Source organism: Mytilus edulis, chromosome 14, assembly GCF_963676685.1.
Source record: "Mytilus edulis chromosome 14, xbMytEdul2.2, whole genome shotgun sequence".
Classification (NCBI taxonomy): domain Eukaryota; kingdom Metazoa; phylum Mollusca; class Bivalvia; order Mytilida; family Mytilidae; genus Mytilus; species Mytilus edulis.
Genome location: NC_092357.1, coordinates 55,786,569 through 55,811,389, shown reverse-complemented (window position 1 = coordinate 55,811,389; position 24,821 = coordinate 55,786,569). Strand labels below are relative to the sequence as shown.

Sequence of the window (24,821 nt, the reverse complement as noted above, 5' to 3'; positions counted from 1 at the left end):
AAAATAAGTCAGCCCAATTTTTCTTTTGAAGTTCTGAAAGCATCTATGAGTGATATCATCTCATATTTTATTTTAAAATTCTATCATTTAGTTTACCTTCTACTCACCTTTTGATGCTTTTTCTCTGAATAATTGATACAAAATGTGTAATTATTTCACAACCTGCAGCTTTGAAAACAAGCTCTGTGACTTATCATTTATGTTATACTTTTAAGCATATCACAATATAAACAGTCTACAGGAAGACATAACATTCCATCACAGACACATTATTCAGACTCTGAGATGACCAGCCTTACTTTTCCTCTTACTTCTTATGCAGCATGCTTAGCCAAGAAGCAGCAAATACCAATCATATTATCACACCCAATGTGCCAGTGAAAATTGTTATTGGATCTTAAATATCTATCCATTTTCATAATCATTGTATATTGCTTTTGTCGTGAATGGACAGTGATATTTAAATGACTAGCTCATTTTTGTCGAGCCTGCAACTTTTGTTGCAGAAAGCTCGACATAGGGATAGTGATCCGGCGGCGGCGTTAGCTCACTTCTTAAAAGCTTTATATTTTAGAAAGTGGAAGACCTGGATGCTTCATACTTTGTATATAGATGCTTCATGTTACGAAGTTTCCGTCAGTCACATGTCCAATGTCCTTGACCTCATTTTCATGGTTCAGTGACCACTTGAAAAAAAAGTTCAAATTTTTTGTAATGTTGAATTCTCTCTTATAAGTAATAGGATAACTATATTTGATATGTGCGTACCTTGCAAGGTCCTCGTGTCTGTCAGACAGTTTTCACTTGACCTCGACCTCATTTCATGGATCAGTGAACAAGGTTAAGTTTTGGTGGTCAAGTCCATATCTCAGATACTATAAGCAATAGGGCTAGTATATTCGGTGTATGGAAGGACTGTAAGGTGTACATGTCCAACTGGCAGGTGTCATCTGACCTTGACCTCATTTTCATGGTTCAGTGGTTATAGTTAAATTTTTGTGTTTTGGTCTGTTTTTCTCATACCATATGCAATAGGTCTACTATATTTGTTGTATGGAATGATTGTTAAGTGTACATGTCTAGCGGGCAGATGTCATGTGACCTTGACCTCATTTTCATGGTTCAGTGACCACTTGAAAAAAAAGTTCAATTTTTTTGTAATGTTGAATTCTCTCTTATTATAAGTAATAGGATAACTATATTTGATATGTGCGTACCTTGCAAGGTCCTTGTGTCTGTCAGACAGTTTTCACTTGACCTCGACCTCATTTCATGGATCAGTGAACAAGGTTAAGTTTTGGTGGTCAAGTCCATATCTCAGATACTATAAGCAATAGGGCTAGTATATTCGGTGTATGGAAGGACTGTAAGGTGTACATGTCCAACTGGCAGGTGTCATCTGACCTTGACCTCATTTTCATGGTTCAGTGGTTATAGTTAAATTTTTGTGTTTTGGTCTGTTTTTCTCATACCATATTCAATAGGTCTACTATATTTGTTGTATGGAATGATTGTTAAGTGTACATGTCTAGCGGGCAGATGTCATGTGACCTTGACCTCATTTTCATGGTTCAGTGGTCAAAGTTAAGTTTTTGAGTTTTGGTCTTTTTATCTAATGCTATATGCAATAGGTCAACTATATTTGGTGTATGGAAATATTTTATGATCTTTATGTCAGTCGAGCAGGTTTTATTTAACCGTGACCTCATTTTCACGGTTCATTGCACAGTGTTAAGTTTTTGTGTTTTGGTCTATTTTTCTTAAACTATAAGTAATGTGTCAACTATATATGTTGTATAGAAGCATTGTTAGCTGTACCCGTCTTCCTGGCATGGTTCATCTGACCTGGACCTCTTTTTTAAGGTTCATTGGTCTTTGTTTAGTTATCTTGGTTAATGTTAAGTTTATGTGACAGTTGTAATAAAGCTTAGCTTAGGACTATCAACATAATATCAATGATTAGTATAGAAGGCGAGACATTTCAGCGTGTGCACTCTTGTATATTTCTTAGTCTTCAGTCCCAGTCTTACTCTTGCTCTTACTTCTTACGCAGCATGCTTTAATAACCAAGAAGCAACAAATACCAATTTTAAAGTCTTTTGTTTGAGTAGGTTGTAGTTCAGACCAAACGACCTTCAGCACACCAGTTGATCATGCTAACATGAGACCATAGAGTACAAAGTAGTACTGGAAAAAAGTGTGAAGAAAATATCCATTTAACTTATTGAAAATTTAAGGTGTCAGAGAACAGGTCTTTGACTTCTTTTACCTGAGTTTTACTAACAGTGATACTGTGCATTTAATATTGGCAATTTGCTCTGTGCTTTTTATTCCATATTTGCTGGAGGTATAGGGAAGGGTTGAGATCTCACAAAACATATTTTACTCCTCCACAATTGTGGTGCCTGTCCAAAGTTAGGAGTCTATGGCCTTTGTTAATCTTTTGTGGTTTTTTACTTTTGATTCATTTATAAATCTCAGATTTTAGTATGATGTCATTTTAAGTGGAACTAGATTATAACATTTTACATTTATAGCGGAAGCCCAACACTTATTGTTGGATTTTCAAGCTGTATTGAAGGCCAATTGATGTTTCTTTCTCTTTGGTCAGGTTGTTGTCTATTTGACACATTCCCGTTTCCATTCACAATTTATCACTGACAAGTTTCAGAACAATGCAATTACCCTCCTAGAGTGAATCTATAATAATTAACAAATAAATTATCTACTACATATATGATTACAAACATTCTGTCATATGAAACAAAATGATTTATTACATTCGTAAAAAGACAGGCATAGTATGAGAGAGATTTAAAAATGTTTTCTGTACAAATAAATACATGTCAAAGAAATCACATGACATCAAAATGGCTGACATGATACAGCTAAAAACCTCTTTGAAATTGTATGTTTTACATAGCATGTGACAAAATCCATGATGATCTTCTTCATTTCAGAAACCGTGCACCTAAAATTAGAGAATGTTACATATTTATAATTGTACATGCATGTAAATGATGAGTTCAGATTGTTTTTTATTTTATTCTTTTACATGTTCTTTCTCAGAACTTTTGAAGAAGAATAAAATGTACAATGGTTTGTTGACTTCTAGAAGTTCTATAAATAGCTGATCAGTGTAGTCTTTTTCTTTAAATTCTTTTGTCAGCTTTAAAATGCTTTCAAGAAACTTGAAATGTATTTTTTACCACAAGAACTTTGTTTTACATGGACCATTTTACCATGTTTACTCATAGAAATAAAAGTTACAATTTCTGTACTGGAAAAGACTCATTGTGTATATAAATTGCAGTTAAGATAAAGTTCACAAAAGAATACTTATTATGATGAGACAAAAATCTAATAAATAATTGGACAGACTTTACTACATTTGATCTTTGGTCATAGTTGTTTCACTGGCAATCGTACCACATCTTCTCCTTATTTTCATATTGACCATTCTTTTTCATTGTTGAAGGCCGTACGGTGACCTATAGTTGTTAATGTCTGTGTCATTTTGGTCTTTTGTGGATAGTTGTCTCATTGGCAATCATACCATATCTTCTTTTTTATATTTTATCAGAGTTGTTTATCTTTCAAAGAGGAACATATTGGTTGAGTACATAGGGAATCACTGAAGCGTGACTGGAGAGGACTCCTCTTTGGCAGTCAGTAGGCTTATGAAAATTTCTGGATCCGCCATATCATTTAATCTCTATTGGATAGTTGTCTCATCAGCAATCCTATCACATGTTCATATTCTAATAAGTTTCAAGTGGCTTAAACAAGCCTCTGTGGATTTGTCATCAATTTTCTTAGATTGTGTGGATAAGGATGAAGTGTATACATTTTCTACAAAATTGGCAGCATGCCACAATCAAATATAGCCTCAGTAATACAAGTTACACTATATCCACAAAATTGATATCAATGAAAAGTAATGAATCCACACAATACATTGCATATCAAGTTAAAACAAATGTTTACCTTGAGTTGGTCTTCTCTTGCAATGCCTATGATTTTTAAAAAGTCCCTTATATGTGTTCTCTGGTCTCCCTGTAACTGGATAACTTCTCCGTATTCTGGATGTTCAACCACTGTTCCATTGCACGCAAATTCCTAAAATACACAGAAACTTCAAATTGCTAACTTCATACATAATTGCAATAGTTAAGTGATTTTCTTTCTAAAGTATCATAAGTATTATACTTTTAGAGGACAATCTAATTCTTTTCAAGAAAAAATTTGAGTAACAATTTCTGAAATTTGATGTCATAATAACTAAAAAGAAAATATTCAGCAAAAATACCTCAATACTATAATGACTATACAATGTACATGCTAAACTATGGGCTTTGTTCATTGTTGAAGGCCATACACTCATACAGTGACCTATAGTTGTTAAATCTGTGTCATTTTGTGTCTTGTGAAGAGTTGTCTCATTGGCAATCATAACACATCTTTTTTATATATACTGTATAGGTTTTGTATATTACAATGTATTGGGGGCTGTGTAGTAACATGTATTCAGATGGTGTTTGATCTTGTGTGGAAATTTCCTATGGACAACCATACATTGTACTAAATCTACTTAAGGTAGCACAATACAAAGATTTTTTCACCCCCAATCAGACAACTTTAAACTGATGTAATTCCTCTTATCCTTTTTTAAATTTTATAAATGAGGTACCAAAAGAAAGAAGAAAGATTAATCTTTCAAACTGTGATGTCCACACTTGAATGAATTTAGCTTCTTTGTTATTCATAGCATCCCAAAATATTTTATAGATTCTTGTTCAACAAAGTTTGACATCCAAAACGGTTTCTCAGATTTTTCCTATCTTTTAAACCTCCAACGAAGTTTGCAACATCAATTCATAAGACATCACTAAATTTAATTGGGTATAAAATTTGTTCTAATGATGTTTTTGGAAATCTTAGACACAGATTTGGAGGTCAAGCTGCAGTGTTGTACAAGAATCAATTAAATATTTTGAGATGCTATGAACATGATGAATAACAAAGAAGCTAAATTCATTCAAGTGTGGACATCACAACATATCAACTAATTACATAACAAATAATTATGTAATAATTAGGTCATAATGAAATTATCACAGTTTGAAAGATTAATCTTTCTTCTTTCTTTTGGTACCTCATTTATAAAATTTAAAAGAGGATAAAATGAATTACATCAGTTTAAAGTTGTCTGATTGGGAGAAAAAAAATCTTTGTATTGTGCTACCTTAAGTTCATACATGTAAATCAAGATCAGTTCATGTTGGAAACGATAGTGACTTTGACATGAAGAACAGCAATGACAGCCCTGTTTCTTTTCTTGTTGAGTGTTCTTTTGCTGTGCATGCACTGATTTTGTATAATGGATGCATGGGTATATACCCCATGTTCTTTATTTTCTATAGTATTGTATGAATTCTTCAATTCATTTAAAAGCACTAGCAAAAGTCAGATAAAAAACATTGCACATTGCAATAGGTCAGTAGACATGTTTTATATTAGTAGTAAAGTTATGTTCCTTTTAAAATATCATCTTCCAAATTTACATACATCATATATATATTACAATGTATATAAATTATATATAATTTCATTAGTGTGCAAGTGACCCAATATGGAATTAACTGACCCATATGTCTCCTATAAGATCACTTACACACTGTAACTAATAATTTTTTCATCATTCATATTTGAAAACTAGTGCAACAGATCACCTTTTTACAAGCTTTAACAATCTTTTTGAGGTCATAATCTGGAGATATTCCCTGGACGGTGGTCAATGTTTTTCTGCCATTTCTCTGCTGAATACGTATGTGGATTAATCCTTCTTGTACACCAGCTGTCCCATCTTCATCAACCGAAGCATCCTTGAACGGGTCTGTACAATAAATAATGGATCAAATAACTGATGTTTATCATGTTTATCTGACAATAATAGTACAAGGGTTCACATATTTTTATTCATGTTAATGGACTGTATGCATATGTTCCAGGGTCAGGATTCAGCCATTGTATATTGTTGTAATAAGCATTGTGTATAAGTATCATAACAGGCTAACTAAAAAGTTAGAAAACAGAAACAGTATTGTTACTTCCTGTTTCTTGCAGCAGCCGGACATCCCAGCAAAGTTAGTACTACATGTATATACATGTATGACATCAATCATGTAGACTCAGTTAGGCTTTGAAATGAGCAGATACTCATACGATAGCTCTTAAAAATGTGGAACATTTATAATTGGCAACATGTAGAAAACACTGAATAGTATACATGTATTTGTCTGCCATTTATAACTGAACATCAAAAGTTCACGTAAATTTTGACATCACAATATAATATACAACGTCAAATGTTCAAGAGGCCTATATATCCAAAATAGGGAAAATGATCTATGCAAACACTTCTTCTTCTTCTTCTTCCAGGTAAGGAACCGGATTCATTGCTGAATGTTATATTTGTTGTACAGTACATGTAGGTTAATTCATATACATGTACATTGTATTTACAGCCATATGCACTCTAAATCATTGTGTAGAATTCAACTTCTTATCTAAATATACATCATGTGTATGATATATTGTAGTAAAAAAAGTTAGGACATCAAAGCAAAAAATAAAATAGCCTTTTTATTCAGACATCCTAATTATTTGAACTCCTCATCTAGGTATATTGGTGTAGTTTGTGTTTTGGTTAAAACGAGAAGACAGTGTCAATGAAGCATACTGGAGGCACTGCTACCAAGACTGGCTGCAACAAAACGTCAATAGAGGGACGTCAATAGACAATATTTACATGTGCAGCAAGAATGATGCAACGTTCGACTGTCAACAATCGCGTTCGACTGTCAACAATCGCTCATATTGTTCTGCAAAGTTACTTTTCCACAGATATATGAAAATCGTGTTTAAATGATAAAAGGAGAAGTGAACAAATCTTTTCTTATGAGTTTAAATTATATAAGCACTTAGTTGACAGCTGATCGGATCATCATCTTCAGGAGCTTCGACATATATATACAAATAAAAATAGAAACGAGCGAATTTCTTACCAAGGGTCTGACCAAAAGTTGTGCTGATACTTGTCATAAAAACGTTTGAGTTGCAATTGTCAAGAAGAAAACTTAGGTTTTTAACAGATGGTTGTGGATTTGTCACAATTTTCCGTCTTAGATTTGTTTACGATTTTTTACCGGAAGTCAATGAAACCACCGGAAGTAAAACAGATAAGTCTAGATACCAACAAAATAATTTCCGTTTTAATAACACAACGGACAATAAATTATTGAACTAACTAGTGATGTTTAACAAATTTCGTCATTTAAGAGTATTTTTCATTAAGAAAAAAAGTTGCCAAGTTAAGAAAAATTGTGTATGCTTGGAATTGCTTGCATCATCAAATATGTCCTGAAGACTGGAGTTGGTTTCACAAAAAAAATTACGATAAAAATTGATCGAAATCATGAACAGTATATTTACGATCAATCTTAGTTGTAATTTTTTTTTTGCTAAATTGACTCCTGATTCCCCAAAAATAACTTAAATGGTGCCATTTAAGATGTTTTAATCAACCTCTTTCCACTGCTCCAATGATTGACATGAACCTTTTCCCCCATTTTGCTTTTTTTCAATTATTCTATTATTCTAATGAATCAAATAAGAAATACTTACAAAGTTCTTAATTAAACACAATAAAAAAAAATAGAAAGGGAAAAGAATTTTATATGGTTATTCATCAATACAAAGCAAGGCTTTCTACAAGGAGTTAGAAATCTGATGTTCAGTAGATTTCTTTAGCTGCTGTGGTTCATGAGTGCTTCTTGTTTTTCGTCTTTTAATATAGATTAGACAGTTGGTTTTCAGGTTTGAATGGTTTAACACTAGTATTTTTGGGGCCCTTTATAGCTTACTGTTCAGTATACGTATCAGCCAAGGTTCTGTGTTGAAGACCATACTTTGACATATATATAATAGTTTACTTTTACAAACTGTGACTTGGCTTAAAAGTTGTCTCATTAGCACTCATACCACATCTTCTTATATCTTCTTCAGTTTTAACAAACTTCTTGTAAACTGTTTAACTTGCATTTTTTATTTTACTATTTTTTTTAGACCATATCCAGAAATCAACGCCACTTTGGTTATTTGAATATTATACTAAAGAAATCGAATATGTGTCACTGGAATTATATTGAAATAATAGGGAATTTTGAAAAAAATGTCTTTTTAAACTTTAATTTAAGTGATAGACAGGTTGCAGGGACAGAAAATAAATATACACAACAATATACACCATTTAAACAAAACATAATGACTGTTGTTGCAAAAATCAAGGTTCCTGAGCTATTTCAAAAATCAAAGCAGGAGGCTTTTAACATTGCAGAATAAAATACAGGCTTAAATGGCTTAAACGTCAAATTTGCAAACTTCGTGTTGAAAATTGGATAACAAGGTTATTACAAAAACAGGCCTCCAGGATAAAACTTGAAACTTATTAAATGTCTAGAGAATAAGCAAGTCGAAACCTTGTATGTGTAGTCATTGAACTTTAGGTTCCCATGTAAAGTTAAAATGCCCCTTTTTCAAGAAGAAAATACTCACAAAAACACGAAAAATTCACTAAATTCATGTTCATTGTTTGATTTTGACTGCCTGACAATTTTACGGAAATATCAGAGTGATTATTAACAAGGACTCTGTGACAGACAACTTATAATATCCGTGTTTTCAAGATTATAATGATATCAAGCCAGTCCAGTTCAAACTATTATCACGTGGTACAATTCTCATATACATTTATTATGAATATTAATTAGCAAAAGTACTACTAATTTCTGGCTATGCTTTGTGTATTATGAATCCACTTCGTTTTAAAGAAATAAAAAAGTAAATTTCACCTTGGCCATAACTATATGTTATGCATGATTTTCTACCATTAAAATAAAATAATAATCAAAAACACAAAACAATGGGTGTTTATATTTATTTTGTGATCACATGAAACATGACAAGCAGATCACCATGGTAACAGTATCCTTCATAAGGTGAGCAATTACAAACAAAACACAACAAATGATACTCTACAACATTAACTATTTATAAATAGCACTTATGTAACATTGACACGCCACACTGATTTCTTATTCTGAAGATAAGTTTCTGAGAAATTTCGAAGTCAAAGAATTAATTCCCCACATTTAATCACAAAATAAAGTTTTACATTGCATTTATTGTAAAAGGTTGGGATTGGGGATTGATAATTTAATAATTTCTTCATGAAAAATTAAATGTATGAATATTTAAATACAAATAACATATTTACTTATATACAAATTGAACCTTTAATTTTTTTAATTGGGGAGGGCGACCAATAGTTTTTTTGAATTGCTATTGAGAAGAAAAAAATAAATAAGAGTACTCGTCCATGATTCTAGCTTTTTCAATAGTAATGAAAAAATGAAAAAAATTGTCAAATGAATTTGGATTTCGATTTTAAAACACCAAATTGAATTATCTCCCCTCTTAAATGAAGACATTAGAGCAAAACTATCTCCCTTTATTAATTTAGATTAAAACCATTGTTTTTAGTTTTAACTTTTATAAATCTTAAAACGTTTTGTTTATAGAATATTAAAAAAAAAAAAAGAACATTTCAAAGAAGATAATAAAAAAATTCCTTTAAATTTGCAACTTAATGATTTTGTAAAAAAAAATACCAAAGATGACAGCTTGCATCCTGGCTTGCATATATACCAAGTTGGGTATATTCAATTTAACAGATGTTTATAAAAATAACCTTTCCTTGCCTCTTACAAATCTCACCATTAAATCCATGCCCAGTCAAGACAAGTCAATGTAGCAATACAAAAGTGTACAATCACAACACAAAACTGATTACATTTATGTTTTTTTAAGTTAACTTCATTTTTTTTACACAATTCCATGGCACTTTATCAAAAACAAGTATATAAAATATTTATATAACATGTATACATTCATTTCTTACAATATAAAAGTCAACATGCTTGGGATTTATAATTTCCCATCATGCCCTCTAACCTCTAACTGGAAAAGCCTTTCTGTACAGTTGCTACTTTCTATTCTTATATGCAAAGCTTCTGTTTAATAGAATTTTATAAAAATACAAAGGGATAAAAAAAAAAACACATATATTTCGCAAATGAATAAGAAAACCTACTTGTCATGTAGGTACTTTCATGAACAATAAGGTTCGATTTTGAAGAAAAAAACTCTGTTGATGAAGGGTTGAAAACTTTAACAAAAAAAACAAAAAAAAAAACAAAAAAAAAAAGAAATCACTAGGATAACTTACAATTTGAATTATCAGAGCATCTTTAATGCAGAAAACATTAACTGTATATGAAAACAAAACATCAATACATTCAGATCTGCACATGATTCATTTAAATTATTTCAGGAAACATATAAGTGTATAAAATGAGAACAATGACTATCATGTCAGTGCTCTATATTTCATCAAATTACCTCCCTTTGACACTTAAGACCAGTTAAGGCTGTTCAAATATTAAACACATGAGGTCATGGGACACACTTTTGTTAGACTCAAACAACTTTTCAAATGAAATCATTATTTTAATATTCATCTTTTACATAGTTCTAAGGAAAATACAAATACCAACATGAGTACTTCACATTTCCCATACACGGATCAAGTTTTGAACAGTTCAGAGAAAAGAAAAAAAATCAAATGTCTGATCAAGATTGACAACTAGCTGAATATAAAATGATCAGTTATTCAGCTGTCAAGTGAGATACGAGGAGGTAATAACATAAGAGCTGTGCTGGATAAAAGTCAACCTCATGCAAGGATTACAAGAATCTGTTAAACAATTTTTGGTTTGAAAAAAATTCTAAGAAAAGTCTGTAATTGATGAATAATTACGTTGCTTTAAAATCCTTACAACACAGAACAAAATTCATCTTATTATTTTGTATATGAATGTTGCAAAATCAATTAAAGTATTATAAATGCACATGTATACGTACACTTGCATAAAGTTGATTTCTTTCCGATGCAGCTCATATACAATTCTTAAGAGACATAATTCTTTTTTTCTCCCATACATGTAACACAACTAAGGGAGATAACTGGATAAGGTTTTCACTACCTTTCATTCATACAAAATAAATAACATTTATCAACTAAGATACACAATAATGACATTGCAATGACATATGATTGAAACTAATGAAAAAAGCACCATCAATTTATATTACAACGTGTAAAAAATGTTAACTTAAATAATAATAAAAATAAACAATATATAAATAACAAAGCATAACTAAGTACTAATTTGGCACAAAAATTAAATTAACAACTTGTGTTAGATTACCTCCCCTTTTCATCTACTGTTGACAAAAGGGAAGTAATTTGTGATCATAGATATTATTTTGGTGTAAAAACAAATACAAAATGTATTAAAAAATGGAATAATTTTACAATACTTTTCAACAAATCTTTCTTTTTTTATAGAGAAAACTGTTTAAAATGAGAATATGTCTGACAAATCTTTATTAAAACAGAAAACATCCCTTTTTAAGGGGGTTCGCGGGTCTAAATCATTTATATAGGATTTCTCTATATTTTTCTATAAATGAACTTTATCTTATAGTTAATAGAAAATTAAAATAAAAAAGTGGGGTCACCGTTCATTTGCGCTCACAATCTGCCTTCGAAAGAAGCATACATTTTTGTAAAGGTGGTTTAAGTAATAGGAGAAATATAGGTAATATCGAAATAAAAAAAGAAATTTATTACAGAAATCTCTCAAATTTTACAATAATTTAGTTTAAGTACAGCTTATATGGAAATTATATTAAAAAATATATGTCACCGATGAGTTAAAAAAGATATTTCAATTTTAAAGCCAAAAAAGGGCATTTTTCCACCAAAGGGAGATAATTTGGAACTTTTTCAATGATGTACACATTTTAAATGTCATCTGGGGCCAACACGAATTGATTGTTTTGAATGATTTTTGTACCATATGATAAAGTAACAACTACAAAAGGTAATAAATAAAATTTGTAGTGAAAAACAAATGTTTATTTTTTTCTGAAATTTTTATACCCTCGAGCCTCCTTAAAGAGAAAATAGTTAAAAAAAAAAATGAAAATATATGCTCCATTTATATGTTTACCATTAAGCAGTTACTGATTAATATTGCATTGAAAAGATGGCAGAAATTATCCTACAGCTACAAACATGTGTTAACAACTTTGTTGTTTAAAAATCTGGTTAAAAATAGAGAAATCATTTTAACCCTGAAAGCAAAATAACACTTCTGTATACATGTTTTAAGCTCTGAATAATTATACATGAAAATGAAATTTGTAACACAACTATTTTACACTTTTTCTTAAGCATTAGGTTCAGATATTGTTGTCTGTTTTTTTTTAAATGCTTATAGTCCTGAAGTAAAAGAATGTAACAGGATATTAACAAGGTTTTCTCTTTTGTACAGAAATACAGGGCAAAATTGGTTCCTTGAAAAATTTCAGCTCATGAAATATTCAAAGTCAGAACTAAATTTTTTTTTCTCAAGTTTTCATATAGCATGTTTAGTCCAAACAGATGGTTTTGCCATTCTGATAAAACTGTAGCAGAAGTTTTGCTATTCACAGAGATAAGATTGCGGACAAGAAAAATGTGAAATTATATCATCTCAAACAGGTTTAGCCCAAGAAACCACAAATTTAATTATATAAACTTCACGTTAAAATCTCATTTACAGTAGTTTACATTTAGTAGAAAAAAATACTTAAGAGATCATTTGTTTAAAGTTTTTAGCATTGTAAATTAATAGACTGACAGTGGCAATTGTTTAAGATTTACTTTAGCCATTGCAAATTATTCATACTTTTATTGTCAGTCTGCTTCCTCTTTCAAAATTTTTTAATTTAAAAAAAAAATCATGGTGTAAAAGCATTTCCATTATTAGCCTATTTTAGAAGGTAAAACTTAATAAACATTTACTCAAGTCAAACATTCTATTGAAAAGTAACACATTATAAAATACCATTCATAAAATATTTCTCGTTCTCCTAAAAGATAAATAATCTTAAGGACCATAGGAAATTTCCTTGTTTCCACCAAAATGAAAACCATGTCACACCATCTTGAATATTAACTGTTTTGGACATTGTAAGCCTATCACAGCATTTTGGTGATGCTTTGGAAAATACATGTATTACCCAGGGCTCACGCTACCAGGCGACTTGGGCGAAGAAGTCGCCCTCCCGACCGTCACTTCGCTTTCCCCGACCCCCAAAAGCGAAAACAAGTCGCCCTGTTCTTGACGAAAGTCGCTTTCAGTCGCTTCCGTCATCGGACATTTTCAATTTTTACCAAGTTGATGAAACATTAATTTTTTACTGATAATTAAAGAAATTCAGACATAAACTATTCATTATCTTTAGAAAAGAGGTTGAAGCATTGTCTTCGCAGTGTGTATCAGGTTATTTGATAAAAATACAACTTTTTATCACTTCGTGCATTTTCGCAAGTTCCGGTGCTTGTTACTCGAAAACGTACATCAACCTAAATTTCGGCGGCAAAATAAGTTTGTTACTTCATTTAAACGTGATAAAAGTTGCCTCCAGTAAATGTTTAATCCATTTAATGCATTAAAACCGTCATGTTCCTTTCCAAATAACTTGTCAAACATCGTTTATTTTTGTAAATTTTCTTGCATTCGTCCGCCATTGACCGATTTCTAAACTACGAATCTGAACCGGACCAGCTATGACCGAAATCTGTACTTTTACAATAATTACTACGGACGCACAGATGGAACAGCTGACAGAAGAATATTGATCCCAAAGGGAAAAATTACGCATCCCACACGCATTAAGAGACTTATGGTTACATCTAATTGATTGGTGTATATAATTCCCTATATTTTTTATGAATGTTTCAAACTATTGATTAAAGTTGCTTAACTCTGAGACTATTATACTAATATCAATATATTATGGCCCAGCTTAATAACTTTTATATTTTTTTATGAGAAACACTGAATTTCATACACAAGATAATTTTTAATTATATTGTAATTGATATAATTTCTTTACATTTTTTAAAATAATTTTTTTTTTTTTAGTGCTAGATATTTAGTTGGTAGTTTCTCACAAGAACCTTAGTAAAACTTAAACAACTTTTAATTTCAAATGTTACTTTAATTGTAATTTTTGACTCATATGAATTGAACAACATAAAAAGAACATTATTTACATATGGCCCTTTATACTATTGTAAAATCCAAACATTGTAGCGCACCCACGCGAATGAGCACTTCTCTTTCAAATCTCACCACTTCTCCCTATCAGTTTCAAAAAGAGAAGTCACTTCTCCCTATAATTCTGAAGTAGTGTGAGCCCTGATTACCAAGAAAGTATTAGATTCTAAAAAACACAAATTAATCTATGTCACAGCCTGTAAGATATTTTTTTTTTCATTACGGAAAACAGGTGATATGTTTAAAAATCTTTTACAGCAGAATTATGTGTACTACATGCATTCAGTTAATTTACTGGAGAAAATCTCAGTTCTCCTAAACGATTTTTAATCTTTTAAAAATCTGTTTAAATGGGATTCTAAATGATCCTTTTCCTAAATAGATATAAAACCAACTTTAACCGACCATTTTCATCATAAGTTCAATATTTTTGTTTATACTTTGTTGTTTTATGATTTGATTGGCTTATAAAACTATCTTTTGTTTCATTATGATATGTACGTAGTTCACAAAGGGATTAGATTGATTTTTTGGTTCGTTTTGCAAACATGTACACATTCAATTATATTTGCTGTAAAAATCTACAGGACTAGAAAATAATAAAGGCATTGAACCTTTACAATGCCTTATGAAAAAAATTAAAATAGATTTAGAAAAAAACTGTACAATGCCTCATGAAAAACAATTACAAATGAGGTAAAACTATGTTTTCATGGTTTTGACAAACCTTTTATACAATCTAAAGTAGAACAGGCATACTTTGTAGAACATTTAATTTCTTGGTCTTCTTATACACATGAAAATTGTTATCTCTCAAGTAATCTTAGATGAATCTATAGTAGAATTTTATTTAATGGCTGGTTGATAATCTATTCTTCAAGAAACTCTACATAGTACTGAGCTTCTTTCAAGTAATTCTTTATACTGGTAGGAATCGGCAAGGAGTCAATGTGATCCCGTCGAACAATTTGTAGAATCTTAAATCGGCAAGAGTGCTGCAACGACTGCATCTGTTTAAATCTGGACACTGGGTGGAGAAGATGAACTGGCATAGGAGGTGCTCCTGGACCAGAGGGCCTTACAAAGTAAAGAAATTGTCCATTCCGAGAATTCTGGACACATTGTTCTATGAATTGTTTAATGGTTGACTTCCCATGTGTGTCTGGTTGTGACCAAAAGCTGAATTTCCCTAAAATAAAACAAAAAGATATTTATGTAATTCATATTTCTGATGTGACAACATACACATACATGTACTTTTGTTATATGTCATGATTAAATACTAATTATAAACCTCTAAAAAGTTTCATTTTACTATCATCTGATGATTTTTGAGTTACATTTTCCCATTAAATAACTATATGCATCCAGTAGTTTATCTAAGACTTTTTCAGCTAAGCCTTACAAGTTCCAAAAAAAAACTCTTTTATTTTGCCAAGCTCATCTCTGAAAAACAACTTGATTTAACCATAACTGAAAGTGCAATCATGTCTTAGTTCTCTGCTGAAGTTTCTATTTGTGGTCTATTAGTTTTAGGAATGGCTACATATATACAACAAACATTCAGTGAATCTCATTAGTGCAACTATGGATACTGTAAACCCACTAGTTTTTGCAAATTCCGCGAGTAGCAAAATCAATGCGAATATAAATCATCGCGAAACTATGTAAAACGTGGATATTTCCTTATTTAACTACATGAAACAAATTTGAAAATCACAAAACTAAATCGTCGTGAAAAGGGCAAGTAAAGGCTAGACGGGAACTAAAGTATCCACGAAAATAAGTTGAATTACAGTAATTAAAGAATTACCCAACATTTTAACCTACCTTTATGATGTTCAATTCTTGTGTGGTGTACACGACCTTGCATGTTGAAGGACAAACTCAGGATATATCTGTCATCAGAGCTGTCGCGGACTAAGAAAGATCCATCGGGTTTATCTATCAGCTTAATCTCAGCCTCTTCCCAGCTTAATGGACCCCAATACCAACCACACTGTAAATTATAGTAAGAAATACTGATATAACATGGTAAAAAGGTTTGTCTCAAATTATCTGCCTGAGAAAAGTCAATGAATTCACACCATAAATTTTGGCAGGTTTTCAGTTGCTCTGTGTTTAGTTTTCTGGATCTAATTTGTAGACTTTTGTTAATCTTTTTGTCATGTATGATGTTTCTTTTTGTTGTACTTTCCACTTTCTGATTGTCTCATGGTATTAAGTGGCGGATCCAGAAATGTTCATAAACGGGGGCCCGCTGACTGCCTAAGAGGGGGCCTGCTCCAGTCATGCTTCAATGATTCCCTATATAATTAACCTATTTTTCCCCAGAAAAGGGGGAACAGGGGCCCCTGAAAAACCCTCTAAATTGCCTCTGGTATTTTGGTTCTTAATTTAAGTCAAAATTGCAAGGTTTATTTATGCTTTTTAAACCTTCTCAATTACTTTATGTACATGATGTAAGTATAAGGGTGTTTGTGTCATTCAGATGTTTTTTCATTGTATTTGTACCTGTATGCTCTATACATGTATATATATATATATATATTCTTTTCTTCATTATTTTCATGATCATTTAAGGCGAAATTTTATAAATGAGCTGTATCAGATATAATTCAACCTTATGCAATTGCACATATACATGTGTACATTTGTGTACATGTACATGTTACAAATTACTCTTTGATTGATTTTCGAAAACATTCAAATACAAAATAAAAGATTAATTTTGATCTGTTTTATCATGTGTGTATGGTTCACAGTGGCGGATCCAGAACTTTTCCTAAGGGGGGGGGCCCGCTGACTGACCTAAGAGGGGGCCCGCTCCAGTCATGCTTCAATGATTCCCTATATAATCAACCAAATTTTTCCCACAAAAGGGGGGGCCCCGGGCCCCCCAGCCCCCCCCCCTGGATCCGCCTATGGTTCATATACATTGTACATTATAGCAACTTAATTTTGAATATTCAAACAGTTAAAGATTGTGCATACATAATTTTTCAACCAAAATTAGATGTATTGCTATTTATTTGCCTAAGGTCGATTTCTATCTGACCCGGCTGAAATGTAGTTTTTTACATGTTATAAGACTTACATCTTTCAACTGTTGCATACTTTCCATAAAATCTTGTCTGTAGCCTGAAATAGATGGACATTTTGTGTAATTTCACTTTTACTGTAGATCTATCTAAAACATGTAAAGTATCATTAAAAGATAAGTATAGCAGACATTTAAGACCAATTGGTGGCCTTCCTCTGTTGTCTGCTCTTTGGTTTGGTTGTTGTCTCTTTGACTTTATTCCCCCATTTCCATTCTGAATTTCATTTCATAATTGATTGACAATAGCTTTATGCTGCACAAGTGTAAAACGGCAAGAACATTGAAGAACACTAACTGCTATAATTTATTCTGTCTCTCAGTGCCCGATCGATGCCATTAATAGACTATTAGCTATAGATATATGGTCAGTGATAGCATACATATATCATTATGTATGTCATAGACTGCAGTACTAGTGTTTGTTTTCTTTTTCAATCCTTTTTTTACTTTGTCATGGAATTATCTGCCCTTAATCTATATGTATTTTGTGATACCTTTTGAAATATTCATGATTTTATAATTCCATATTTCAGCATAATATGCAGTTTATAAACATGATAAAATGGTTTTACACTGGTAATTTTTGGGGCCCTTTATACAATACAATACTTTATAGCTTGCTGTTCAGTGTGAGCCAAGACTACATGTTGAAGGCCATACCTTGACCTATAATGATTTACTTTTATCAATTGTTATTTGGATGGAGAGTTGTCTCATTGGCACTCATACCACATCTTCCTATATCTTTATAATTTTCATAGTCTTGTACATGTATGTAAAAATTTGGAAAACAACGAAATCAAACCACAAACAAAAAAATTTCACAGTACTTAAAAAACCTTTACCTATTTCTTTCTGTAATCTTGGTACAACTGCTGGTGGTCTACTATCAATGTCTACAGACCTTTGCCTCAATACTGGTGGGCCTGATGGACTTACAGAGTCAACATTTCCATTCTGGTCTCTTTCTGTCACCTCTGCAGTGTTCGTAACAATGGTAACATCAGAATCATTTTTTTGATGATACAACTCAGCTATTGTCATGTGAATAGGTTCTGAATCGTCGTAATAAAAGTCAGGGAGTCTTTGGAGATTAGACATTTGATTTTGTGAACCCTGATCATGACCTTCTGAACTTGTCTCTGCACATGCTCCCTCATTCACTCCATTTGAATCGCTGTCCAAATCATCAGCGAAGGAACTCCGTCTACTCACCAGGCTTTCTAAAATTGCATCTGCATCATCTTCATAGGACATAACATGAATATCACTGAGAACCTCAGACGAGCGAATACTAGAATTATCGTCACTTTCTGCGAATGAACTGACTGAATCTAATGTAGAACTTTTCCTATGATGATTACCAAATGCCCTATATTCAAATCGTGAATCACTAAAATACTGTGTTTGTGAAGTTTCTGGAGTTGGAACAAAATTCTTTTTAGGATTACCTACATTCTCACATTTATCGTAAAAATCACTTTCAAAATCTAAATTTATTTTTTGGCGGATATCTGTACTACCAAAACCTGTTGCCCCTTCAATTAAGCCTTCATTTTGTATGCTTTCATTCCTCAACAAACTGTCTTCACAATAAAGATTCCTTCTAACTGACGCATAACTCTCAAACTCTACAGGTGTTTTACAAATTTCGTTATCGGACAGAGAATTTTGTTCTGATTGATTGTCTTTATCATTATCAATCATTTGAGCACTATTTCCCGTATTATCTACATTATGGTTGTTATAACAACTGTTAAAGTTTTCACTTACTACATTAGCACTATATTTGGACATTTTACCACAATCTGTACATGTATTCTCTAATCCCTCCGATATCCAGCCTAATCTTACTTCCCTTTCCTGAACATCATCAACCTTGTCTATTCTTTTAATCATCTCTACGTCCTTGACCTCTGCGTATCCCTCATCTTCTTCAGATATGTGTAAGATTTCTAATTCCTCCGGAATGCTCTCCCCTTCTGTTGATAATGGTGAGTCAAGAACGATACATTTGACTGTATCACTTGAGCTGATAGAAACAGACAGACTACCACATGTATCTGATATGCAAGATGTACTTTCATTTTCACATTTTGATGAGTCAGCATTTTCACTATTTTCACTTTCAGTAACTGAATCATATTCACTGAAGCCATTTGTATTACATGTATTACGTTTTGAATTTTTATTATCTTCAATAATATTACTATGGCTACAAGGACAATCTTCTCCTGCATTATCTGTTAATGATATAGCACTGTCTTCAATACAGTTTTTCATGTTAGTGACCTTAACAATTGTTAAACCTTGATCTTTGTTTTCTCTAGTTAAGTTCATATCATTCAAGTTTCGACTTTGAATTTCGTCACTGTAGCTCTTTAAAGAATCGGGAGTTTTCAGATCATCATACATGCTATATTTCCTTGCAGGTAGAGGTGGTCCTTCCTCTGGAGACATTGTTTTATTAGGAATATCCACATTATTTTCAAAACATTGTTTATCTGATAATGATAACGTCTGTGACGTTTCCTTTTTTTGAGATCTTTTACGAAATAAAATTTTTGGGTTTGCGTAGAGATCGCCAGTGCCACTATACTTACACAAACAAGTATCAGAATTACAAATTCCATGATTATCATGTGACATGCCTTCCTCATGAATATTCATGTTCTCATTTTTTAACGGACAACTTCCTATTCGAGTTAATATTGGGGAATTTCCACAGATTGTAAAGGGTCTCTGCGACCTTGACATTGACCCGGTCAAATTGATATCACTCACACAAGAAGATGCTTGAAAACAGTCCGGACTTACATCAACCCTTGGACTTGCTATTCCACTGTCTCTGTTTGGATCAAGTCCTATTAGATCATTTGACCTAAAATAATTTTCTGCTGTTCCAGATGACTGAGTTCTCCGATGCTGACTAACCCTCAGGTTACTTTCTCTTTCGAAATTCTCCTCAATGGGGTTATTCGTAGATCTTACCACCATACTTTCAGCCATCTGGTGGAGTTTCATTTTCCGACGAACTTCGTCTAGTGTTTCGTAGCCTGGATCAGGTTCTATAAATATTTCATCCTTTTCCATGATAGTGTTATCCAAATCAATAGCTTCGTCGTCAGCTACTAAAAAATCGTTTTCCACAGTGTTATCTTCCTCAAAGCTACGGTTCATTGATTTATCAAATTCAAATATCCCATTTCCATTTACCATCGGAACGTCTGTCTTATTTCTTTTTTTCTTATTTCCCTGGTTCATAACAGTGATAATCGGTTTCTCTGCAAGTCTCTCTGATTGAGTTCTGGCAATCTCATTTTGTTTATCCCGCTCCGATTTTGACGAATATTCATCACTCCTACGTCTAAAAGAGACGCCTTGTACACTATCATCTTCTGGTATCCCAAACTCGTATCCTTTACTCCGTAACCTAAACCTGTGTCTGAGTCTTCGGAACAGACCACCATTTGAAGCAGGCGATGCTTTGCCTGGGGAGACACCTGGTGGCAAGGTTTGAGATTTTTGTTTATGTTGCTCCATTTCTTATTCTTCAGGTCATTTTAGACAATTCAACTTAACCCTTCATAGGAAAACCTGTGAATAAAAAAAAAAAATCATACCGGTACTACTGCAATTTCCTTGGAAGGAAGATTGTATTTATATCAAATTGCTTGTGAGCACTGAATTGAATAGATTGCTTCATTTTTCAATTTCGTGAATTCAAAATAAGATTTGGAAATTGTAATTACATGTACATTTTTTGTAGCTAGGCAAATTAGAAATTTGTGTTGGTGCAAGGTTGGCAAAAAAAGTGGTCAATACTAGTGACCACGCCAGTGGTAAATACCGGGAAATACTCACTGGGATATACTGGACGATTGAAACTTTGAGTGGTCATTACTATAAAACCACTCTCTAACTGGTCAATTATGATTACTATTTATAATGAAATATAGAAAGTGTTTTAAACAGTTACAAAGCTTTTATTTCTTTTTCAACTAATTCTTATTACAACAAGAATGTGTCCCAAGTACATGGATGCCCCATCCATATTATCATTTTTTGTGTTCAGTAGACCGTGAAAATGGAATCTCTTATTTGGCATTAAAATTAGAAAGATCATATCATCGATCATAGGGAACATGTTTACTAAGTTTCAAGTTGATCAGACTTCAAGAATCCTGGTCTGTTCGCGCCCAATCATGTTTTGCACCAACTCACATTTGCTCCCTTTCACTTTTGCACCCAAAGTGTGTTTGCACCCTACACCTTTGCGCCAAATTTTTATTGTGTTAATGGAGACCCTTTCAGAGGCATATTATACTATATGTCTCTGATGGTTTGTAAAATTTTGAGTTTTGGTAAGTGTTTTGTTATAAATATATTTGTTTTTCTTGTTTCTAAATAAAGTGAGATTCTGACATTTTTTTGTTTCATGGTACACAAAATGTAGATCATGGTAAGTGCATTGCTAAAAATATTTTTTTTTTCATTGTTCCACAAGGAATTAGGATTCTGACAAAGTTTTTTTTTATGTGGTAAATAATTCGTAATCATGTTTTAAAAATAGTGTATTGCTATAAATATTTTTATATAAATACCAATTACTACATAATTAATATTTAAAAATTAATCATCAAATTAATAAAATGAATCTACATAATTCTATTCCGTTTATTTGGAAAAATATATAAAGGTTCAACTGAAATTCAAACTTAAGGCTCTAGAGAGCCTGTGTCGCTCACCTTGGTCTATGTGCATATTAACAGATGGATTCATGACAAAATTGTGTTTTGGTGACAGTGATGTTTGTAGATCTTACTTTACTGAACATTCTTGCTTCTTACAATTTTCTCTATCTATAATAAACTTGGCCCTTTAGATCCAGAGGCAAATATTTTATAAAAATTTACCAGTAATAAAAATTGTTAAAAATTGACTATAAAGGGCAATAACTCCTAAAGGGGTCAACTGACCATTTCAGTCATGATGACTTATTTGTAGATCTTAATTTGCTGAACATTATTGCTGTTTACAGTTTATCTCTATCTATAAAAGTATTCAAGGTAATAACCAAAAACGGCAAAATTTCTATAAAAATTACCAATTGGGGGGCAGCAACCCAACAACTAGTTGTCCAATTCATCTAAAAATGTCAGGGCAGATAGATATTGACTTGATAAACAATATAACCCCTTGTCAGATTTGCTCTAAATGCTTTGGTTTCAGAGTCTTAAGCCAAATTCTACATTTTACCCCTATGTTCTATTTTTAGCCATGGCGGCCATCTTGTTTGGTTGGCTGGGTCACTGGACACAATTTTTGAACTAAATACCCTAGTGATGATTGTGGCCAAGTTTGGTTAAATTGGGAAAAATTTTGAAAAAGTTAACGACGACGGACGACGATGACGGACGTTAAGTGATGGGAAAAGCTCACTTGGCCCTAATTTGGCGCGAATGTGTAGGGTGCAAAGGGACTTCAACAGAACATGTGAGGAGCGAACATGTAGGGTGTGAAAGTGTATTGGGCATGAACGGACCTGATACGGGACTTCAACTTCATCAAAAATTACCGTGACCAAAAAATTTAACCAAAACTTTAACCTGAAACGGGACGGATGGACGAATGGACAAACAGATGAACAAACAGACAGACGGACAGATGAATGGACAAACAGATGAACAAACAGACGGACGCACAGACCAGAAAACATAATGCCCATAAATGGGTCATAATAAAATTTTATACATGTCTCAGACTCTGGGAAATCCAGAGGAAATTTGAGCTTTCAATTTCTTTTAGGTGCTTCTGATATACTCGTGTGTGTACAGTTGAGGTTTTTCATAGTTATTACTTTAAACATCCTTGGAGCAGTTATAAATAAAAAATAATAGAAACAGACTTGTAGTTTGTACGTCAATAATTTACGATGTCTTGTGATCGATTTTCTAGGTAAGTGGTCGAATGGAGGAAATCCGTTTGCGGTTGATTTTGTTTTAGTGTATTCTCACCATTTGAAGTATACTCGAGACAACCGAATGCTGCCTTAGTTATCATTTAAACAGAAAATACATTAAATTCCTTCAAACTCAACAGTTTGCTTTGATTATCAAAAACAGGAAGTGCTAATTTATATTGATCGGGTGATTAAAAAAACTAGATTTACAAACAAAACGATTTCACGGCCAATGGATGTGACTTTATACTGTTAAACCCCAATATATAGCACAGCGAAAAGAAATTTTATTAACCATTTTTAAAAACAAATCATTCACTTAATTCATAATACAGTCAACAACTTTGAATACAGTTAATTAATATCAAAATAATGAAAACCAGTCCTCACACCTAAAACTGACTAAATCTTTGCAAAAAAGCTTCGAAATTTTGAACTCAATTAATATAAACAACGTTTGATATTGCAGTCCGCGCACCTAAGACTTATGAATTCACTTTACTATTATATTATGTAAAACTTTTATTTCATAAAATCTTCGGTTTGTCCCAAATTGGTTTACCATTTTTTTAGAGTTCGTTGTTTAATAATGTTCAAAATTTTATAGCCTGTATTGTGCGATTTATTGTGATATATTGAATACTTATATATTCTGTTTCCAGATGTAATTGACTCTTGTAATTTATAAAACGTGTTTATAAAGTTTTAAACTTGAAGTTTCGAAGCATTGAAAGCATGCAGCGAGACGGAGTCCAGTATTTATTTAAATTTAGTCGGCGCTGGCTTACATCTTTTGATAATGCTTACAGCTATAGTGAAACAATCATATATATTGTGAAAAACATATGACATTAGTTTAATTTCGTGGCCATGTTGGCGATAAAAGGGTGTGTTCGTTCTTGTGTTCCGTTCTTTCATTTCGTTCCATTCGTTAATTCTTTCCGTTCCTTTGCATCGTGGATGCAGGATTAATGGAAGTGCATGGCGAGTTGACAATATGTTATCATCGGTTAGAAAAATTATATAAATCGAGAGAAACAGACCTTTATTTCGTTTTTTTTACATGTTGGTGAAACCCGTTCGTTCGTTCGTTCGTTCGTTCGTTATCTCTTTGACACATTCCCTATTTCTATTCTCAATTTTATTCCACTCTTTCTAGTACAATATATACATATACGACTGTGTTATGTAGTTTTTATTATATGTATCTGCATGTTACCATTACCTGCAAAAACTAAAAGTTTAAATGTTATGTATCAATGGGTTTTTTTTTCATTTTAAACTTTCCTTTTTTATTTCAAAACTTGTTGCTTTTTACAACACTGTTAACGCTTTCTTTTTCCAAGGAAAACTAAATTAAATGTTCTTAACTTTTATCGAGATAATTACTATAAAAAACTACATAAGTTCTCTATTTTGATATATTTTGAAATCATACACATAAAAAAATGAACTGACAATA

General features: G+C 32.2%; 2 protein-coding genes across 3 annotated transcripts in view; both read right to left on the bottom strand.

Annotated features, from left to right (window-relative positions):
- LOC139503551 (uncharacterized) overlaps positions 1 to 23,551 on the bottom strand; it is a 186,046-nt gene extending 162,495 nt beyond the window's left edge. Inside the window, exons 1-5 of one of the 2 annotated variants that reach the window (XR_011659128.1) lie at positions 23,415 to 23,551; positions 18,243 to 20,994; positions 17,392 to 17,435; positions 16,125 to 16,293; positions 14,902 to 15,483 (exon numbers count right to left, since the gene is read on the bottom strand). Coding sequence is in view for 1 of the 2 variants with exons in the window: in XM_071293350.1 (XP_071149451.1) it covers positions 15,164 to 15,483; positions 16,125 to 16,293; positions 17,392 to 17,435; positions 18,243 to 20,940 (3,231 nt within the window). In the remaining variant the exon portion in view is untranslated. Of the gene's footprint in view, positions 1 to 14,721; positions 15,484 to 16,124; positions 16,294 to 17,391; positions 17,436 to 18,242; positions 20,995 to 23,414 lie in introns of those variants that run through there. The other variant, XM_071293350.1, reaches the window with a different exon arrangement.
- On the bottom strand, positions 2,736 to 7,234 carry LOC139504501 (eukaryotic translation initiation factor eIF1-like). The gene is made up of 4 exons (XM_071294607.1): positions 7,068 to 7,234; positions 5,733 to 5,896; positions 3,988 to 4,119; positions 2,736 to 2,971 (listed from the first exon to the last, which is right to left on the bottom strand). Exons 1-4 carry the CDS (start codon positions 7,102 to 7,104, stop codon positions 2,957 to 2,959), a joined length of 348 nt encoding a protein of 115 aa, XP_071150708.1. The 5' UTR covers positions 7,105 to 7,234; the 3' UTR covers positions 2,736 to 2,956.
- Positions 23,552 to 24,821: the final 1,270 nt, after the last annotated feature.